General features: G+C 57.4%; 4 protein-coding genes across 4 annotated transcripts; 2 read left to right on the top strand and 2 right to left on the bottom strand.

Annotated features, from left to right (window-relative positions):
• Nucleotides 1–425: 425 nt before the first annotated feature.
• Nucleotides 426–1,050, bottom strand: BKCO1_5900038 (bc006779 protein; the record flags this gene model as incomplete). Its single annotated transcript, XM_020277627.1, has 2 exons — nucleotides 426–822; nucleotides 896–1,050. The coding sequence occupies 2 exons, from the start codon at nucleotides 1,048–1,050 to the stop codon at nucleotides 426–428; spliced, it is 552 nt and encodes a 183-aa protein (XP_020126815.1).
• A 456-nt stretch (nucleotides 1,051–1,506) lies between these two features.
• Nucleotides 1,507–2,037, top strand: BKCO1_5900037 (uncharacterized protein; the record flags this gene model as incomplete). The annotated part of the gene is made up of 2 exons (XM_020277626.1): nucleotides 1,507–1,853; nucleotides 1,905–2,037. 2 exons carry the CDS (start codon nucleotides 1,507–1,509, stop codon nucleotides 2,035–2,037), a joined length of 480 nt encoding a protein of 159 aa, XP_020126820.1.
• A 4,218-nt stretch (nucleotides 2,038–6,255) lies between these two features.
• Nucleotides 6,256–7,720, top strand: BKCO1_5900036 (camp independent regulatory protein; the record flags this gene model as incomplete). Its single annotated transcript, XM_020277625.1, has 2 exons — nucleotides 6,256–6,742; nucleotides 6,795–7,720. 2 exons carry the CDS (start codon nucleotides 6,256–6,258, stop codon nucleotides 7,718–7,720), a joined length of 1,413 nt encoding a protein of 470 aa, XP_020126819.1.
• A 1,508-nt stretch (nucleotides 7,721–9,228) lies between these two features.
• On the bottom strand, nucleotides 9,229–10,801 carry BKCO1_5900035 (cytochrome b5; the record flags this gene model as incomplete). Its single annotated transcript, XM_020277624.1, has 2 exons — nucleotides 9,229–9,306; nucleotides 9,983–10,801. The coding sequence occupies 2 exons, from the start codon at nucleotides 10,799–10,801 to the stop codon at nucleotides 9,229–9,231; spliced, it is 897 nt and encodes a 298-aa protein (XP_020126818.1).
• Between the last annotated feature and the right edge of the window lie 3,035 nt (nucleotides 10,802–13,836).

Below are 13,836 nucleotides of genomic sequence, written 5' to 3'. Positions count from 1 at the left end.
CTGCGCCGCATCCCCAACGTCCAATATGCCACCATCAGAGGAACTCCAGGCTCTCATATATATATACTGCCAACGCAAACCCACTTGCATCAAATCGGACGGTTAGTGTGATGGACATGCTACGGCACTACACATCACCACCGGGACCTTAGAGCGTCAAACCTGCAGGTCTGTGATCCGTTGGGTGTTTCCTCATAGGGAAGGTGCACACTTCAATGACAAGCTCATGGGTTCGATCCGGCTTGGTGTCATACTACGGTTCCTGCACCAAGTCGGGGTTGGGCTCACGTAGAGGGCAGTCGCTGGGTGTGAGCCAGCCTGAGTTGCTTTTTGTTCGCCTGTTGCTTCGATGCCGGCGCTTTCTGTCTCTCACTTTGGATCTGTCTTTCTCGGAACGCTCTGCATGCCACTCGACCTCTTCACCGCTATCGTACGCCTAAATCAAGGGCTTCGGCCTCGATATCAACCGCTTCAAGAGCCTGGCGCTGGGCAAGATCAAGGACACAGACGGTAGCGTCTTGACCCTCAACAACGTCCTCACTGTTCAGGAGGATCTCGAAAAGAGAGCGCTTCAGAATATTCTCGCTCTCGTTCGAGCCTACGGATGGCAGAATCGGTCTGAGCTGCTTCTGGTCGCCCGTGAGAATGACAAGCTTGATCGATTGCATGAACGACGCTAGAGGCACCGCCAGCTCTGGGATCGTCGAAAGGCCAGCTTCCTCGCCGAACACCACTTGAGGCCGGAAGTGCTTGAACAGCGTGTCCCAGCCACTCAAGGAGCCGAGGGCTTGGTTGGGCACATTGCCGAAAGGTAACAAGGGCCTGGAGCACGATATCGCGGCGGGGTCCACCGCCCCGGCCAACCATCAGACAACACAGGCGGCTAGTGTGTCACCCGCCTCGGGTTCCGATTTCGGTTCCCCCTTCAAGGAAAGGCGGATACCCCAGACCCTGCCGTTCTAGGCTCGGTCGCCCCTCGTCCAGGGAGATCGTGACGTTGAACTGTACCAACGGGATCGTCGAGAGGCATCCCAGACGTTCTTTACCCATTTTCTTTTGTCATGTTTTTCGTGCTTGCAAACGAATGGTTGCGAACACAACGCGGTCGACACTACTGGAGGTAAGCTTTTGCCAGATCGCCTGCATGTTCGCAGGGCCCTCGTCCTCTTCCGGAGCTTGGTGCGTTCAAGGCCATCCGTGAGGCGTTGACCATCTGCCAGGCGCAGTTCATCGGCACCCTGGCACTTGCAGATGGACTTCCTCGAGCGCAGCAACGCAAGCCGTCGACGCGGCGTTCCGCGATAGCCTCGACATCCTAAGAAATCCTTATTTCCACCAAGCTGACTGCCAGCCCGCTCCCAACACACAAGAAATCGATGAGATACTAATCGAGCTTGGGCCCGACCATCTGCGTCTCTACCATCCATGCCTTGTAGGGGGCCACTGAGTCGGCAGGCATGCATGTATCTCCCACCGTATTCCGTGGGCCGATCGATGACGGAGACCATGGAACGCTTCAACTGGATGAAGCGCTTGCAAGATCTTTGCGAGCACTTCGCAGGCGTCTTCGTCACTGATGTCACCGGCTCCTTGGATCAGGCCCTTGAAGGGCGTACGCGCGAGAAGGTTGCGGTTGCCGTCCCTGTCGCCCATCGGCTGGTAGAAGTGCCGTTGCTAGGGCTTTCATTCCCCAGCGGAACCTGTCAGTGGATGCTTCTGCGGGAAAACGTCGCTGAAGAGTCCAGATCCATCTCGTCGCTTCCGACCAAGGTCTCGAAGAAAGCTCGGGCTGGCCCTGTCAAGGAGTCTCGCGGCGTCATGGTTGCTACTTCTTCCTTCATCTCTTCCGTAGCGTCTGTGAATGAGATGGACTGCCGAGAAGCGATTTGACATTGTAGCTTCAGCTTGCAAATGTTCCTGTTCCGAACGCCATCGAACATGCCAGGACGTATCGACGCCATCCTTGCAACTGCTGGTTGGACAGGTGGCTTGATCGGAGAAGATGATGAAGACGGTTCTGAGAGTGATAACCCTTGAGCTTATAACCTGTTTGCCGTAGCTCCTCTTCCAGAGTTGGGAAAGCTGTGCTACGAATCGCGATCTGTCTTGCACGGTGACGACACCGTCTTAGTTCATCGGACGTCTTGTATGGCGGGATATGGTCCTGAACCCGCGCAGGCTGGAACAGCTTCGGATACGCTACCAAGTCAAACGTGCGATTCAGGATACGGAGCGGACTAACAACTAGCTCATCTGACTCGACGACAGCACCGTGTCCTTGCAACCAAGCTTTTCGTTCGGCGTGCTTCTGGAATATCTCTAGGGTACCCACCATACACGATGGCCGCTAGAATAGTGAGTCAACGAACATGGAGCCTTACTCCTCCGAGATCCAGCAAACACCGTAGTGCAGTCCTCACCATCGCCCGCCAGCGCAACCGCGGCTACGTTCATCAGCCAATCGAGAGGAGGACCCCCTTCCGCCTTCTGGTTGAGATGGGCCCGGCAGAAATTTGATCCATTCCTATGTGTGTACTTGAACCAACCGTTTGGACGTATATGTGAGTTCTCTTGGGCTCTTATCGATACGGGTATCTGAAGTCAGTATCTAGACGTGTGTAGATAAATTTGCAGACGGCAGACATGCATCGACACATGGGATTCAGCTGCCTGAAGAAACGTTTCTTTTTTTTTTTCCTTTGGGCGACCAGCGGTGATGGTGGGAGTCAGCATGAGTCGTGTTCGTGACTCGCTCAGTGTAGTGACTTGCTATTACGGGAAAGGAAGATTAGAGTTAGTGTGCGCACTGAACAAGAGCGGTAAGAGCGGTAAGAGCGACCGCTCTCGCAAAATCAGTGCAGCACAGCTTGAGTATTTAGTCGCTTCGAAAAGAGATGAAAACGAAGAAGATGACGCCGGTGATGGTGATGAAGGTGTGGATACCTTGTCAAGCAATTGGTGGAGTCTCTGGTAATGGCCGATTATCTATGAAACTTTTGGCCGCTATAATCACGAGTTTGGCACTACTACGTAGTAGGGAAGGATGAGGCCATCGACGTCATTGAGCTCAGGTAAAATGTGTAGTAGTGTACATCTACGACATAGAAGTAGGCTAACAACTCATTTTCTGGCCCACTAGGCGGGGCTAAAGTCACGATCCCTGAGTCCTGACATTCGTATATGGCCAACCATCTATCGCATCGGGCGGCAAACACCGCGAATGTAGGAAGATTGAGTTTGTGGTCTGCGCCTATGACTTATAGTATTGCCTGGTCCAGGCAAAAGGTTGCGCAGCAACCCCATTGCGGCCTGTCGCGCGATCTGAGGTCCAAATTTAGTTGTAGCCAAGCCCCAGGGGCGCCGAGCTAGCGACCGTATTGTTATTCTGACTTCACGGCCTGCGTGCTCTCGTCACGTCACAAGCAGCGTCGACGCTCTTTCGACGGTGGTGAGAGAGCAGCACCATGAGTCGCGCGCGCGGATGCATCTGCGGGGATCTGATGCGACTGCGGGTGCGTGTGAGATAAGGAGAAAGGGATAAGGGCACCAGTGATGAAATGATGCAGAGGCTCAAGCGTTGGCCAAGGGTCCGGGGCCCCGTCGGTCCATCAGAGCACGGATGGCCAGGGCGCTTCTAGAAAGGAAAAGGGCAATCGTCCCAAGTGGGTGGATGCAGATCCGAATGAAGCAGCGGACCGAATCGAACGAAACACGGCGTTTCATAAAGAGTATTGGAGGGGAGCGAAGAACGGAGCGAGAGGGCGCCAAGAGGCAGCATGGTGGCCTCCGCGAGGGCGCCGAGGGTCCGGTCTGAGGTCTGCGATTGATGAGGGTTACGAGACGCGGAGCTTGCGTATGCTGAGCAGTCTATGCGGGGGACACTTGTTCGACTCATCTTTGCTAGTGTACGGGCTTGGCGGAGCGACGATTGCCAATAAGGGAGGGGGCGCTTGTGGCTGCGAGTAATGCACTACTGGCGAGGTGGGACGGAAGCGCAAACCAAGTTTTATGGTTATCCTTTTGGTGGCCTGGCGGTGCGATGTTGCAAGCGGGGGGCGGGCACGGCGGGCACGGCGGGCACAGCGGCGCACAGAGGGACGGGGACGCAGCAGGCGGCGGTTGTCATTTGCCGGACTGCCGTTTCGGGCGGCGAGTGCAGGGCTGGGTCGGCCGGCTAATGCTGGAGCAGCAGTGGAGCAGCGAAAGCGGACGCGGACTTGGTCGCGCCTGCTGCTCGGGGTTAAGAGGCTCGGCAAGAGGCTTGTCAGCGTCAGGAGGGGTTGAGACAAGCGTTGCGAAAGAGCTTGCGAGGCCTCCGCCGCGGCGCGCCCAAACAGCGCACAGCTCCGGGGGCGTGGCGGCGAGCTGGGCAGATCCTCCCAATAAGAGCAATACGACTGGCTCGGGGCTCGGCGCCATGGGAAAATCACGCGAGCCCGCAGAAGGAGCGCGCGACTGCCAAGCGCCGTCAATCCAGCAGCCCATGTGCTTGGCTTTACCTTAATTCTCGGCCAACCTGCTCGGCGCCACTCGGCGCGCTCTAGAACGGGCACGCGGGAACTTGCCGGCGTCGACGGCAGCGCAGCAGCGCAGCAGCGCGGCGGCGGCGGGCGTGCGCGGGCATGCGCGGGCGCGGCTGGGCGCCGGGGGAGCTGGCGCTGGGCAGGTGCTGGCGGTGCTGGCGGTGCTGGCGGTGCTGGCTGGCTGGGCAGGTGCCGGGCGCGGACGGGGCTGGGCTGGGCGTGCTGGGCAGCGTGTGCCGTCCTCCCGGACGCATCTTAGGGTTGCGGTTAAGCATAAAAGGTCCCAGAGCTTTATCTTACGCCACCGGGCTGAGAGGGCTCGTATGACACGCCGCACAGCCCTCGCACAACGTCGCCGGCGCCCCTTTTGGCCAACCGCGCCCTTGCCTAGCAGCGATGGCGTTGCCGAGCCCACTCGATGTGGAGACCGGGACTCCAGACGCTGGCGCTCTCCGGTGCGCTTACGTGGCCCTTTGCCAGGAGGCCGCCGGACCCGCTCCCGCGCGCGCGCTGCGACTCGGGGGCCGCGACTGCGAGCTTGGCTGGCAAGAAGCGAGATGCCAGCTCGTGTCGCCGCTCCTTGCAACGCCGGCGCCGTGCAACCCGCTCGCTGCGCGGCGGCTGCGCTGCGTCTGCCCGCCGGCCCCAAGCCCAGCGGCCAAGGCGCGGCTTACGGCTTCGGGGACAGCCTGCTCGACTAAGCTTAAACATGGGAGCGGCTGACGTTGTCTGTGTGGAGCCGGGCGGGAGGCTAGCCGCTGCGTGAGCAGCCTGCGTTACTACTGCGCTGGGGCGGCCGGAGCAGCCAGCGCGTCGCAGCGTGCTTGGCTCCCGCCCGTGGCCCAGCGCGCGGTGGCTCCCTTCGGCACTTCCAGAGCCCCGCCGGTTGCGGTGCTAACGTGAAAATTAAAGTTAGTTATTGCGGATAACCTTCGTTGCTTAATCTGAGTCCCAGCCCGCCGCCGGGTGCGCCGTGCGATGCGACGCGGCCGCCCCAGCGCGCAGCGTCAGCTCGGGTGCCCGCTGCTCACTCTTGCGCCGCGAGCCTCCCACGCTGCCAGGCTGCCAGGCTGCCAGGCTGCCAGGCGCGCCCAGCCGCACGCAGGCGCGACGCGAGGGAAACGCCGCGAAGCTAAAATAAAGCTGATCCACACGCCGCGCCCTCGCTATCATCAATGCGCCACTTCAAGCAAGCCAAGGCCGATCCATTCCCACGATTCCCACGCGCCTAAGAAAAGGCACATTCCTCCCCATGCACCACCGTGCCTTCCGTCAATCAGCTTTTATCCGCGCCGCGCCCTCCCAACACCGCCTTTCGCATCTCCTCTTGGCCGCGCCCTTGGCTCCCGACGCGCGCCCCCCAAGACTTCCCGCACCACCGCCCGCGCCCATGTGCTCGCCCGATCCCAAGCCTTGACCTCCCCAGTAAGTCCCAGCCCTCGTTTCATGCTTCCGCTGCCTCCCGCGCGACCCTCGCCTTGGCCCCAGCCCCAGCCTTAGCCAGAGCGGACACCGTATCCGCACGGCCCAGACGCGCTTATTGTTGGCCCTAATTATGGCCACCCGGAGCCAACTTAAATCCATTCTAGCTCGCTTCCGCTGCGCCTTGGCTAACGCTCGGTGTTTCTGCAGCTGGCGCAACCCAAACTTTATATCCTTTGTATCCCTCCCGCCTTCCTTCCCTCTTCCTCTTTTCCACCTTTTCGGCCGTCCCACCCGCCTCTCGCGACCTATGTCCGCCATGGAGACGTACCACGGCCACGTCCGCACCCCCAACGATGCCATCATCCTCTTCGAGGCCTGTCGCACCGGCCTGCTGCCGCGCGTCCAGCGCCGCCTGTCCGAGAAGGAGCGCCAGCAGATCAAGTCCGGTTCGGTCTTCGTCTGGGACGAGAGGGAAGCCGGCATGCGCAGATGGACCGACGGGAAATCCTGGAGCGCCAGCAGGGTGTCCGGCAGCTTCTTGACCTACCGCGAAATGGAGGGCAAACGCGGCGGCAACGGCTTCCCCGCGAAAAAGTCCAGCAGCAAGTCCGACAACGGCTCCAAGGACGGCTCGGACGAGGACGGTCCCGACGGATACCGCTACAAGCCCGACGGCCTGATGAAGCAGTCGTTCAGCATTACCACCTCCCAAGGCCAGCATCTCCACCTGATCAGCTACTACGCGCGCTCGAGTCCCACCGCCAACGTGCTGATGCAACCTTCGCAAGACCCGAGTGAGTAAAGAGCTGTCGCTTCCCTTTGAAAGCCCGTCCTGACAGTATCCAGGTCTGCGTCACATCCGTCCCCAGAAGGGCATGTACCCCGAGTCGTCTGTCAATGAGCAATCCAGTGTTCCCGCCGTGACAAGAGGACCCATGCCCGGGTCGCCATACGCCACCGCACCCCACGTCGGCTCTCCGTACACAAGAGCGGGCGCACCTCTGCCGCCTTACACCATTCAACTACCGCCTGGCCCTTGGCCGCCCACTCCTCAAGGAACCCCGCCCTACTCGCCCTACGGCTACCCTGCACCCGGCGGCTACATTGCGCACTCTCCTCACCCGTACCACCACTACCCGGCACATACAGCTTACCCTGCCGGAACTGTGTTCGACAGGCCCCCTCCCGGACTTCCCCCGCCACCTCCGATGGCGAATGGCCACCCTTATGCTCATCACCAGCTCGCTCCGGCTGCTCACCACCCTCCCAACGTCTCTCCGCGTGTCCAGCAAGCGGCCCACACTGGACCGCCTTCGGCAGCTCCGGGACTGCCCCCTCATCCGTATGCGCACGTGGAACCTCCGCAGCAGCATAGGCCGTCTCTGCCCGCCCCCTCGACTTCTGGCCCCGAACTTCCTCCTGTCAACACTCCGGCTGCTCCGGTCACGAACGGCATGGCCGTCACCCCGCAACCGCCCGCGACCAACGGACAGGTAGAACTCCAGCGATCCGCTTCCACGGAGGCGCAGTCGCAATCAGCTCCCGACAGGAATGACAGCGCACCGCCTCAGGCCAAGACTTTCCCCAGCATCCACGCGCTTGTCAATGGATCGTCGGATGCGACAGAGAACAAGAGTGACGCAAGCGCAACTAGCCGCAACGGAAGTCGCAGCCCCAACAGCGCCCTGCAACACGTCAAAGAGCGGAATTCCGGATATGGCGAGGACTCGAAAGCATTGAGGAGTCTCGACAAGGCTTTCATGGTCAGATGAGCCTGAAGAACACAGCGTCTCCGTTGCGTTTCACCATGTGGCATTTTCAGATCCAGATCTCGGTTCTTCACACAACCCTGCATGATCGACTCGGCCAGTAATGCGGACCTTTCCATTCCCTTTTTCTTCTTCGAGTCAAAAAATCTCCTTCGCAAATGGTGGAGTTTCCGGCGTCAGAAAGCGGAATTTCAAATCTGGAACGGCGTTCTTTTGTTTTGAGTGTTGATGCCTTTCATTTGTCTTTTTTTTTTTTTGCTCTTCACTTTCGTTATCTGCATGTCTCAGGGACAACGGTTGCATTCGGTATGGCGTTTAGGAGCACTCCTTTTACCACGGGTTCTTTTTTTTTTTTCCTTTGCACGGAAGCGGCATGGTATGGGTTTTACATGGGGCATCAAACTGCCTTGTTTTCGTACGAGAATGGGTGGCTCATAGTCGGATTCGATGCGCACACTTTTCCTTCCCCCCTGTTCATCTCTACCGCGAGGGCGTATTGCCTATATGGCTGTTCCCTTATCCAAATAGGTACTCTGTGGTCGGGTACAAAGGCTGCCATCCTCTTTTCATCGAGGAAACTGGACTCGAAGCATAACAAATAGTCAGCCAAATGAAGAAAAAAAAGGAAATAACAATTCAGACGAATGTGCCTACGCTGTGTGACTACTACGATGACTTTTGCTAGCAGTAAAAAAAATGGACTGGGAGAGTCACTGTTGCCTGCTGCCTCTCGTGTCATTGTCTCTCTTGAAGTACGTACTACCAACCAAGTAAGCATCTTGCGCTGTGCGAAGGGCAACGGAAAAAAAGAGAGAGAACCGGTTGCCCTCGGATTAGGCATTCGATTAGGCAGCGTTCGTTCCGAGTCATTCGCGCGCGGCATTGTTGCCACCCCCAGAAGAAGTCCGGGGTACCTAGGTACGTATCTGGGTTCAGCCATCCGTTCATGCAGGCCGAAGCGAGCGGGTTATGACGTACCCCATCCGCCCGGGGCCGCCTAATATACCATGACGAAGGGTTTCGTGCGCGCGCGGGGGGGCCGAGGTATGTACGACGGAGGGGAAAAAAAAAGGTAATCGTCATCACCGTCATCGTCATCATCATCATCCGCATGAACATGCTTTATCCGGGCAAGATATGGGGGAGCAAGAGGATAAGATCGGCGCACATCTATAACATTGATGATAAGGACATGGGCCGTTTACACAGGTATAGGTGTACTTCGTATTTCGTACATTACATCGTATAGGTAATAGGGAGATGTTTGGGAATGGGAAAGCGTCTTTCTTTCTATTTATCTCTCTCTCTCTCTCTCTCTCTCTCTCTCTTCCTTGCGTGAAACGGCGGTATAGACATCTACACGTTCAGGCACACACCCCTCCTCCCTCCATCCCTTAAAGCAGAACCTCGCCGGTAGAAAAGAAGAGGGGAAAAAAAAAGCCAACCGCCCAAGCCACATCATTCGTCCACCTCCCTCTCGGGATCAATCAACCAACCAATCAATCAATCAATCACAGCTTCGCCTCCTCCTTAACCTCGCCCACCTTAAGCTTAGGCGCATACTTCTTCAGCACGCCCTCGTTGTGGTACTGTAAACAAAAAAATTCTCTCAGTCAGCCTGACAATTCTTTTCTTTTCTTTTTTGGGGGGCGGGCAGCCCGGCAGTTCCCCCCGCCCGCCCGTCATAATTCTCCGAAATCTGCACCATCCTCCAAAAATAGAATTTGCGCTCGTATATCGGAACGTGGCCAGCTAGCCTCTTTCTCTCGCGCGCTCTCTCTTTTCCTCTTTAGACTCTCTACTCCCGCCTCTTCCCCTCGGCCGACACTCGCGTCCCCTTTTTGGTTCAGCCAGCCAGCCAGCCAGCCAGCTGCATGCAGGGGTGGGCCGGGCGGACGGGCGGGCGGGCGGGCGCAGCGTACATGCATATACGTACTGTACATGCACTCCTCCCTCACAGGGGTGGTGGCTCAGCCGGGAGCGAGGGCAAAGGAGAAAGAGAGGGAGAGAGAGAGAGAGAGATAAGACCAGGGTGTCGCCCGAAAGGGAGAAGGCAACAGGTATTGGCGGGTGAAGGGGGGAAGGGGGGAAAGGCCGGCCAACCAGCCAGCCATCCAGCTGGGGAGGAAGGGCAGCGAAAGACGCGCGGGGAGGGGGAGGGGGAGGGGGACTCGTGTGTGCGTGTGAACGTGAACGAGAGCCGAAAAAAAAACCACCAAACGTTCTCTCGTCCGTGTTGACGTTTTCTCCTTTTCGCATACGTACCTTCCAGAACTGCTTGCTCGCGTCCTTGCCGCCGACGCGCTTGAGGATCTTGGCGCCGCCCGGGTGCTCGTCGACGAAGCCGGCCAGGCTGTAGACGCCGCCGTCGATGATGATGTACAGGCCGTCCTCGACCGTCGCGTGCGCGGCCACGTCTTTGGGGGTGAAGGTGTCCGACATGGTTCTTCTTCTTTTTTCCCTCCCTTGTCGTTGTTCGGCCGAGATGGTGCGGACGTCGGTCGGAGAGTTGTTGGTTGTGCGGGTTGGGTTGGCTGTTGGGGTTGCGGGGATGGGGGCGGAGCGGCGAGACCGAGGGTTGGTTGTTGGAGAGGGGGTGAAGGGTGAGAAGCGGTGAAAGGGCTTCTCGCCGGTGGTTAGGTTGGAGCTTGGGGTGGGCGCGGCGCGTCGGTAGCTTGGCTTTTCCTCTCTCTCTCTCTCTCTCTCTCTCTCTCTCTCTCTCTCTCTCTCTCTCTGCGCGCACCTGCGCACCTGCACCTCCACCGCTCGCGTTATCTGGGGTGGAGTGAGATGAGCCGAGGTATTGCGGGGAACGCGCCGGCGGATTACGGCAGCGGCGATCTGGCCGCTGTGATTGGCCGGCTCGTCGTCGTCGTCTTGGATGAGTATATATCGCGGTCCCTTCGCTGTAGAGGGAGGTGGAGGCGATGGCGTCTGCCCAGCGGCATTATTCTGCGGAACTGCATGGCCGCTGAGGTGGTTTTTGGTTGTCGGGAATTCCTTCCCGTTGCTTGGTTGCGAAGTTGGAACCACAGCGGAGATCTCGGCCGCCGCAGTTCCGCGGTTCCGTCCCCGAACATCCATAAAACCAGAAGTCGATTCCACACTCTGCACTCACCCGCCGACTCGCATCTCCCGTCCGTACACAACTGCCGACCAGGCTGGTGGCATCTCGAAACGAGTCAGCACTCCTGGGCTGAGCGTCGGATCCTCCACCAAGCTTGTGTTGCGCAAGCGAACAATCCTGCGACCGCCCGGTGGGTATTGGCGGCGGCCGCCGCCGCGGGCACGGAGTCCGCCAGCTTACGTACCCAGCACACGACGCATGTCCACGTAAGACAATCTGTTCCGTCGAAGAAAGAGATACGCAGAACGGCAAAGGGGAACCTCCGCACGGATCTTCCGTGGCGCCTATAGGCAATTGCCTACTAGTCAGCCTCGGCATTTGCATGTGTGTGTGTGTGATCTCCGCCCTGCATCTTAATGACGGGCCCCGAGTGTGCCTGGAGCCCTTCACTCCGAGCCCCGCTCCGAGTTTGGATTATACCCGCGCGTTTCAGCTTCGTTCGTCGGTTTTGCTGTTGACTGGCGGATTTATCCACCCCCGTTGGTCCCAGCCCGTGGGTCGGTGGAGACGCCGTCCGTGGATCAATCGAGGCACTTCACTTCGCTGGGATCAGCCGCCGGGTCCGCCTTGCAAGGTCCAGACGCCTCATGGGGTGCAGCGGCGTTTGATCTGCGCAGCTGCGTGAGCTTGGCAAAATGTAACTTCTCTTCGAGGAAACTCTTGTCGAGACGGCTTGATTTAAAGTGTTACGCGTTGCGCAAGATCATCCTATATTCGTGCTTCTTATTCCCCAGGGCCAGTGTGCGGCTCTGCTTGCACAATTCATGCAACCCCCGGTCGTTGCGTGCAAAGTCCATCTCGAAGCGGTGCTCGTTTAGAGATCGGGCTACCACGCGTCGAGTTGCCCGAAGCCCTTCCCCCTTCTGATCCTCGACGATCTATCTAAATCCGGTTTCATGGCACTTACGCCGACGGCTCTCCTGAGCATCTAGCCGCCATACCTGTCGTATACCACGTTCCCAATCATCCAACCTGACTAAAGCTGGAGCACCCTGCCGTTTCACCTTTCTGCTACTATCTCTGACAAATCAAAAACCACCATATCTGCCGCTGCTGCACCTCCCACTGGCGGAACGACTCCGCGACGGACATGGCTTACATCATCTTCGACAGTCAGTTCAGCCAAAGTCGTCTTCCCAACACAGTCTACGGTGGATTCGTATGTTCGTGCGGCCTAGACAGGATATCTTATCTTTTCTTGCTCCTTATGAGCTTACACTTGGGCTTTCGCACGCAGCCGGTTGCTTATGAAGTTTGTGGCTTTTCTCCCTTCTCGTCTTGAGTTCCTGCAGAGATTGGAAGACGGCACGGTGGGATACGCCACCTACAGTGGATACATGTGCTGCGGATCGATCGGCCCAGGGCAAGATAGCCGCGGAAGTGGGATCAGAAAGGAATGTGCTTGATTTGCAAGACTAGTTCGATGGTGATGAACGCACTCGGGTGTTCACGTTCAATCGCAAAGATATCGATTGTAAATTACGCGGAGTCGAACGGATTCCCGCTGAACCAGTGTTTGTCCAGCAATGGAGATGTATCTCAAGCAACTCTGCCGTAAAAAAAAACAATATATACTTTAGACACTGCAACACGATCCCGTATACAAAAGCTCTCAGTCGGGTTTTTTGAACATTGCCGTTGTGCAGGCGAGATCGTGAAACCACTTCTCTCTCTGCCCGTGAGGCCAGGCATTACCGCTTCGCCTTCTGTTGCATCACCCTCGGGCGGAAGAAAAAGGAAAAAAAAATAAGAAAGGAAGCTCTAGCCTGACAGCTCGTTTGTCATTTTTTTCCCGCAACATTTCGTTTGTACTAAGAGCCTTGATTGCCCGTTTGCGGTGTTCAAAAGTGAAGACATGATGACGCAGATCAGCTAGCACACTTTAATATATGTACGAAAGCGGGCAGCTGTTTTCCGAGCAACCATGTTGCGCTGAAGCATTAACACATGCAGACAAGAGCCAGCCAGCCAGCCACTGAAAATTGACATGTTAATCCCATCTCAAGTGAGACGCCCCCCCTCACCTTCACATACTTCGGACGAGCCTCAAATGCAGGGACCATGCACACGGCCCAAAACGGCAACAGATCATTTTGCAACTTCGAACGTCTAGGTGCAGATTTTCTAGAAGATACTATCAGATTGGGGGTGGTCATCTCGGTGGGGTATCAGCGAGCGGGTGAGGTTGAGGTTGTTGCGTGCCCGTGGCGTACATGGATCACCCGGCTGTGCTTCTCAACTTCTGTTTTTCGGCAACCCGATCGGATAGGCGTCCGCGCGTTCGAAACCCGTAGCTACCGGTATTGTCTATAATTTCTCTCAAGATAGTCAGTGTCTGGGACTACCTGCTGAGATGCGGCACGTACTGGCTCTCTCTCCTCTTCCCCAACCACCACCTCGGAGACTTCGGCATCATCATTGAGCTACCTAAGCCGAAACGGAGTCACCCCAATCGACAAATCGACTGTCGGGCTCATTAACTCACAACTAGATAAGTACCCCATTCTCCTGCTGCCCGGGAGACTTGGGCAGGCTTTTGCGGTCGGCAATGGTTTATGCTGCACCCAAGCCTGATGACAGTACACTCCATCCTCACTTCCCCTCACTCACCTTTGCAGCAACCTCACACCGACAACACATGTGTGCTCCGGCACTTGTTAGTAAACAATCAATGCAATGGTAACATACAGATTCTATTTTGATACAGCCATATACATAACCGAAAGGATAAGGCCTTTTCATCATCTACTAACGTTCGCTCATAAGACATACATCTACACACTCATAATAGACATAACGCATCACCTTCCCTCCTCTTCCTTCTTTTCCATCTTTTCCCCTCTGGACGGCACTTCACTCCCCCCTCTCCCCGTCCAACCCAGCCCAACCCAACCCCAGGCACAAGCACAAAAAACTAGTCCACCCACCACCACTCCCACCTACACCCCACCCGGCCTAAACCCAACATGCAACCGATCCGCCCCCCTACCTC

Source organism: Diplodia corticola, assembly GCF_001883845.1.
Source record: "Diplodia corticola strain CBS 112549 chromosome Unknown scaffold59, whole genome shotgun sequence".
Taxonomy (NCBI): Eukaryota; Fungi; Ascomycota; class Dothideomycetes; order Botryosphaeriales; family Botryosphaeriaceae; genus Diplodia; species Diplodia corticola.
The sequence above is the reverse complement of the archived record's forward strand: the minus strand, read 5'-3'. Positions and strand labels throughout refer to the sequence as shown.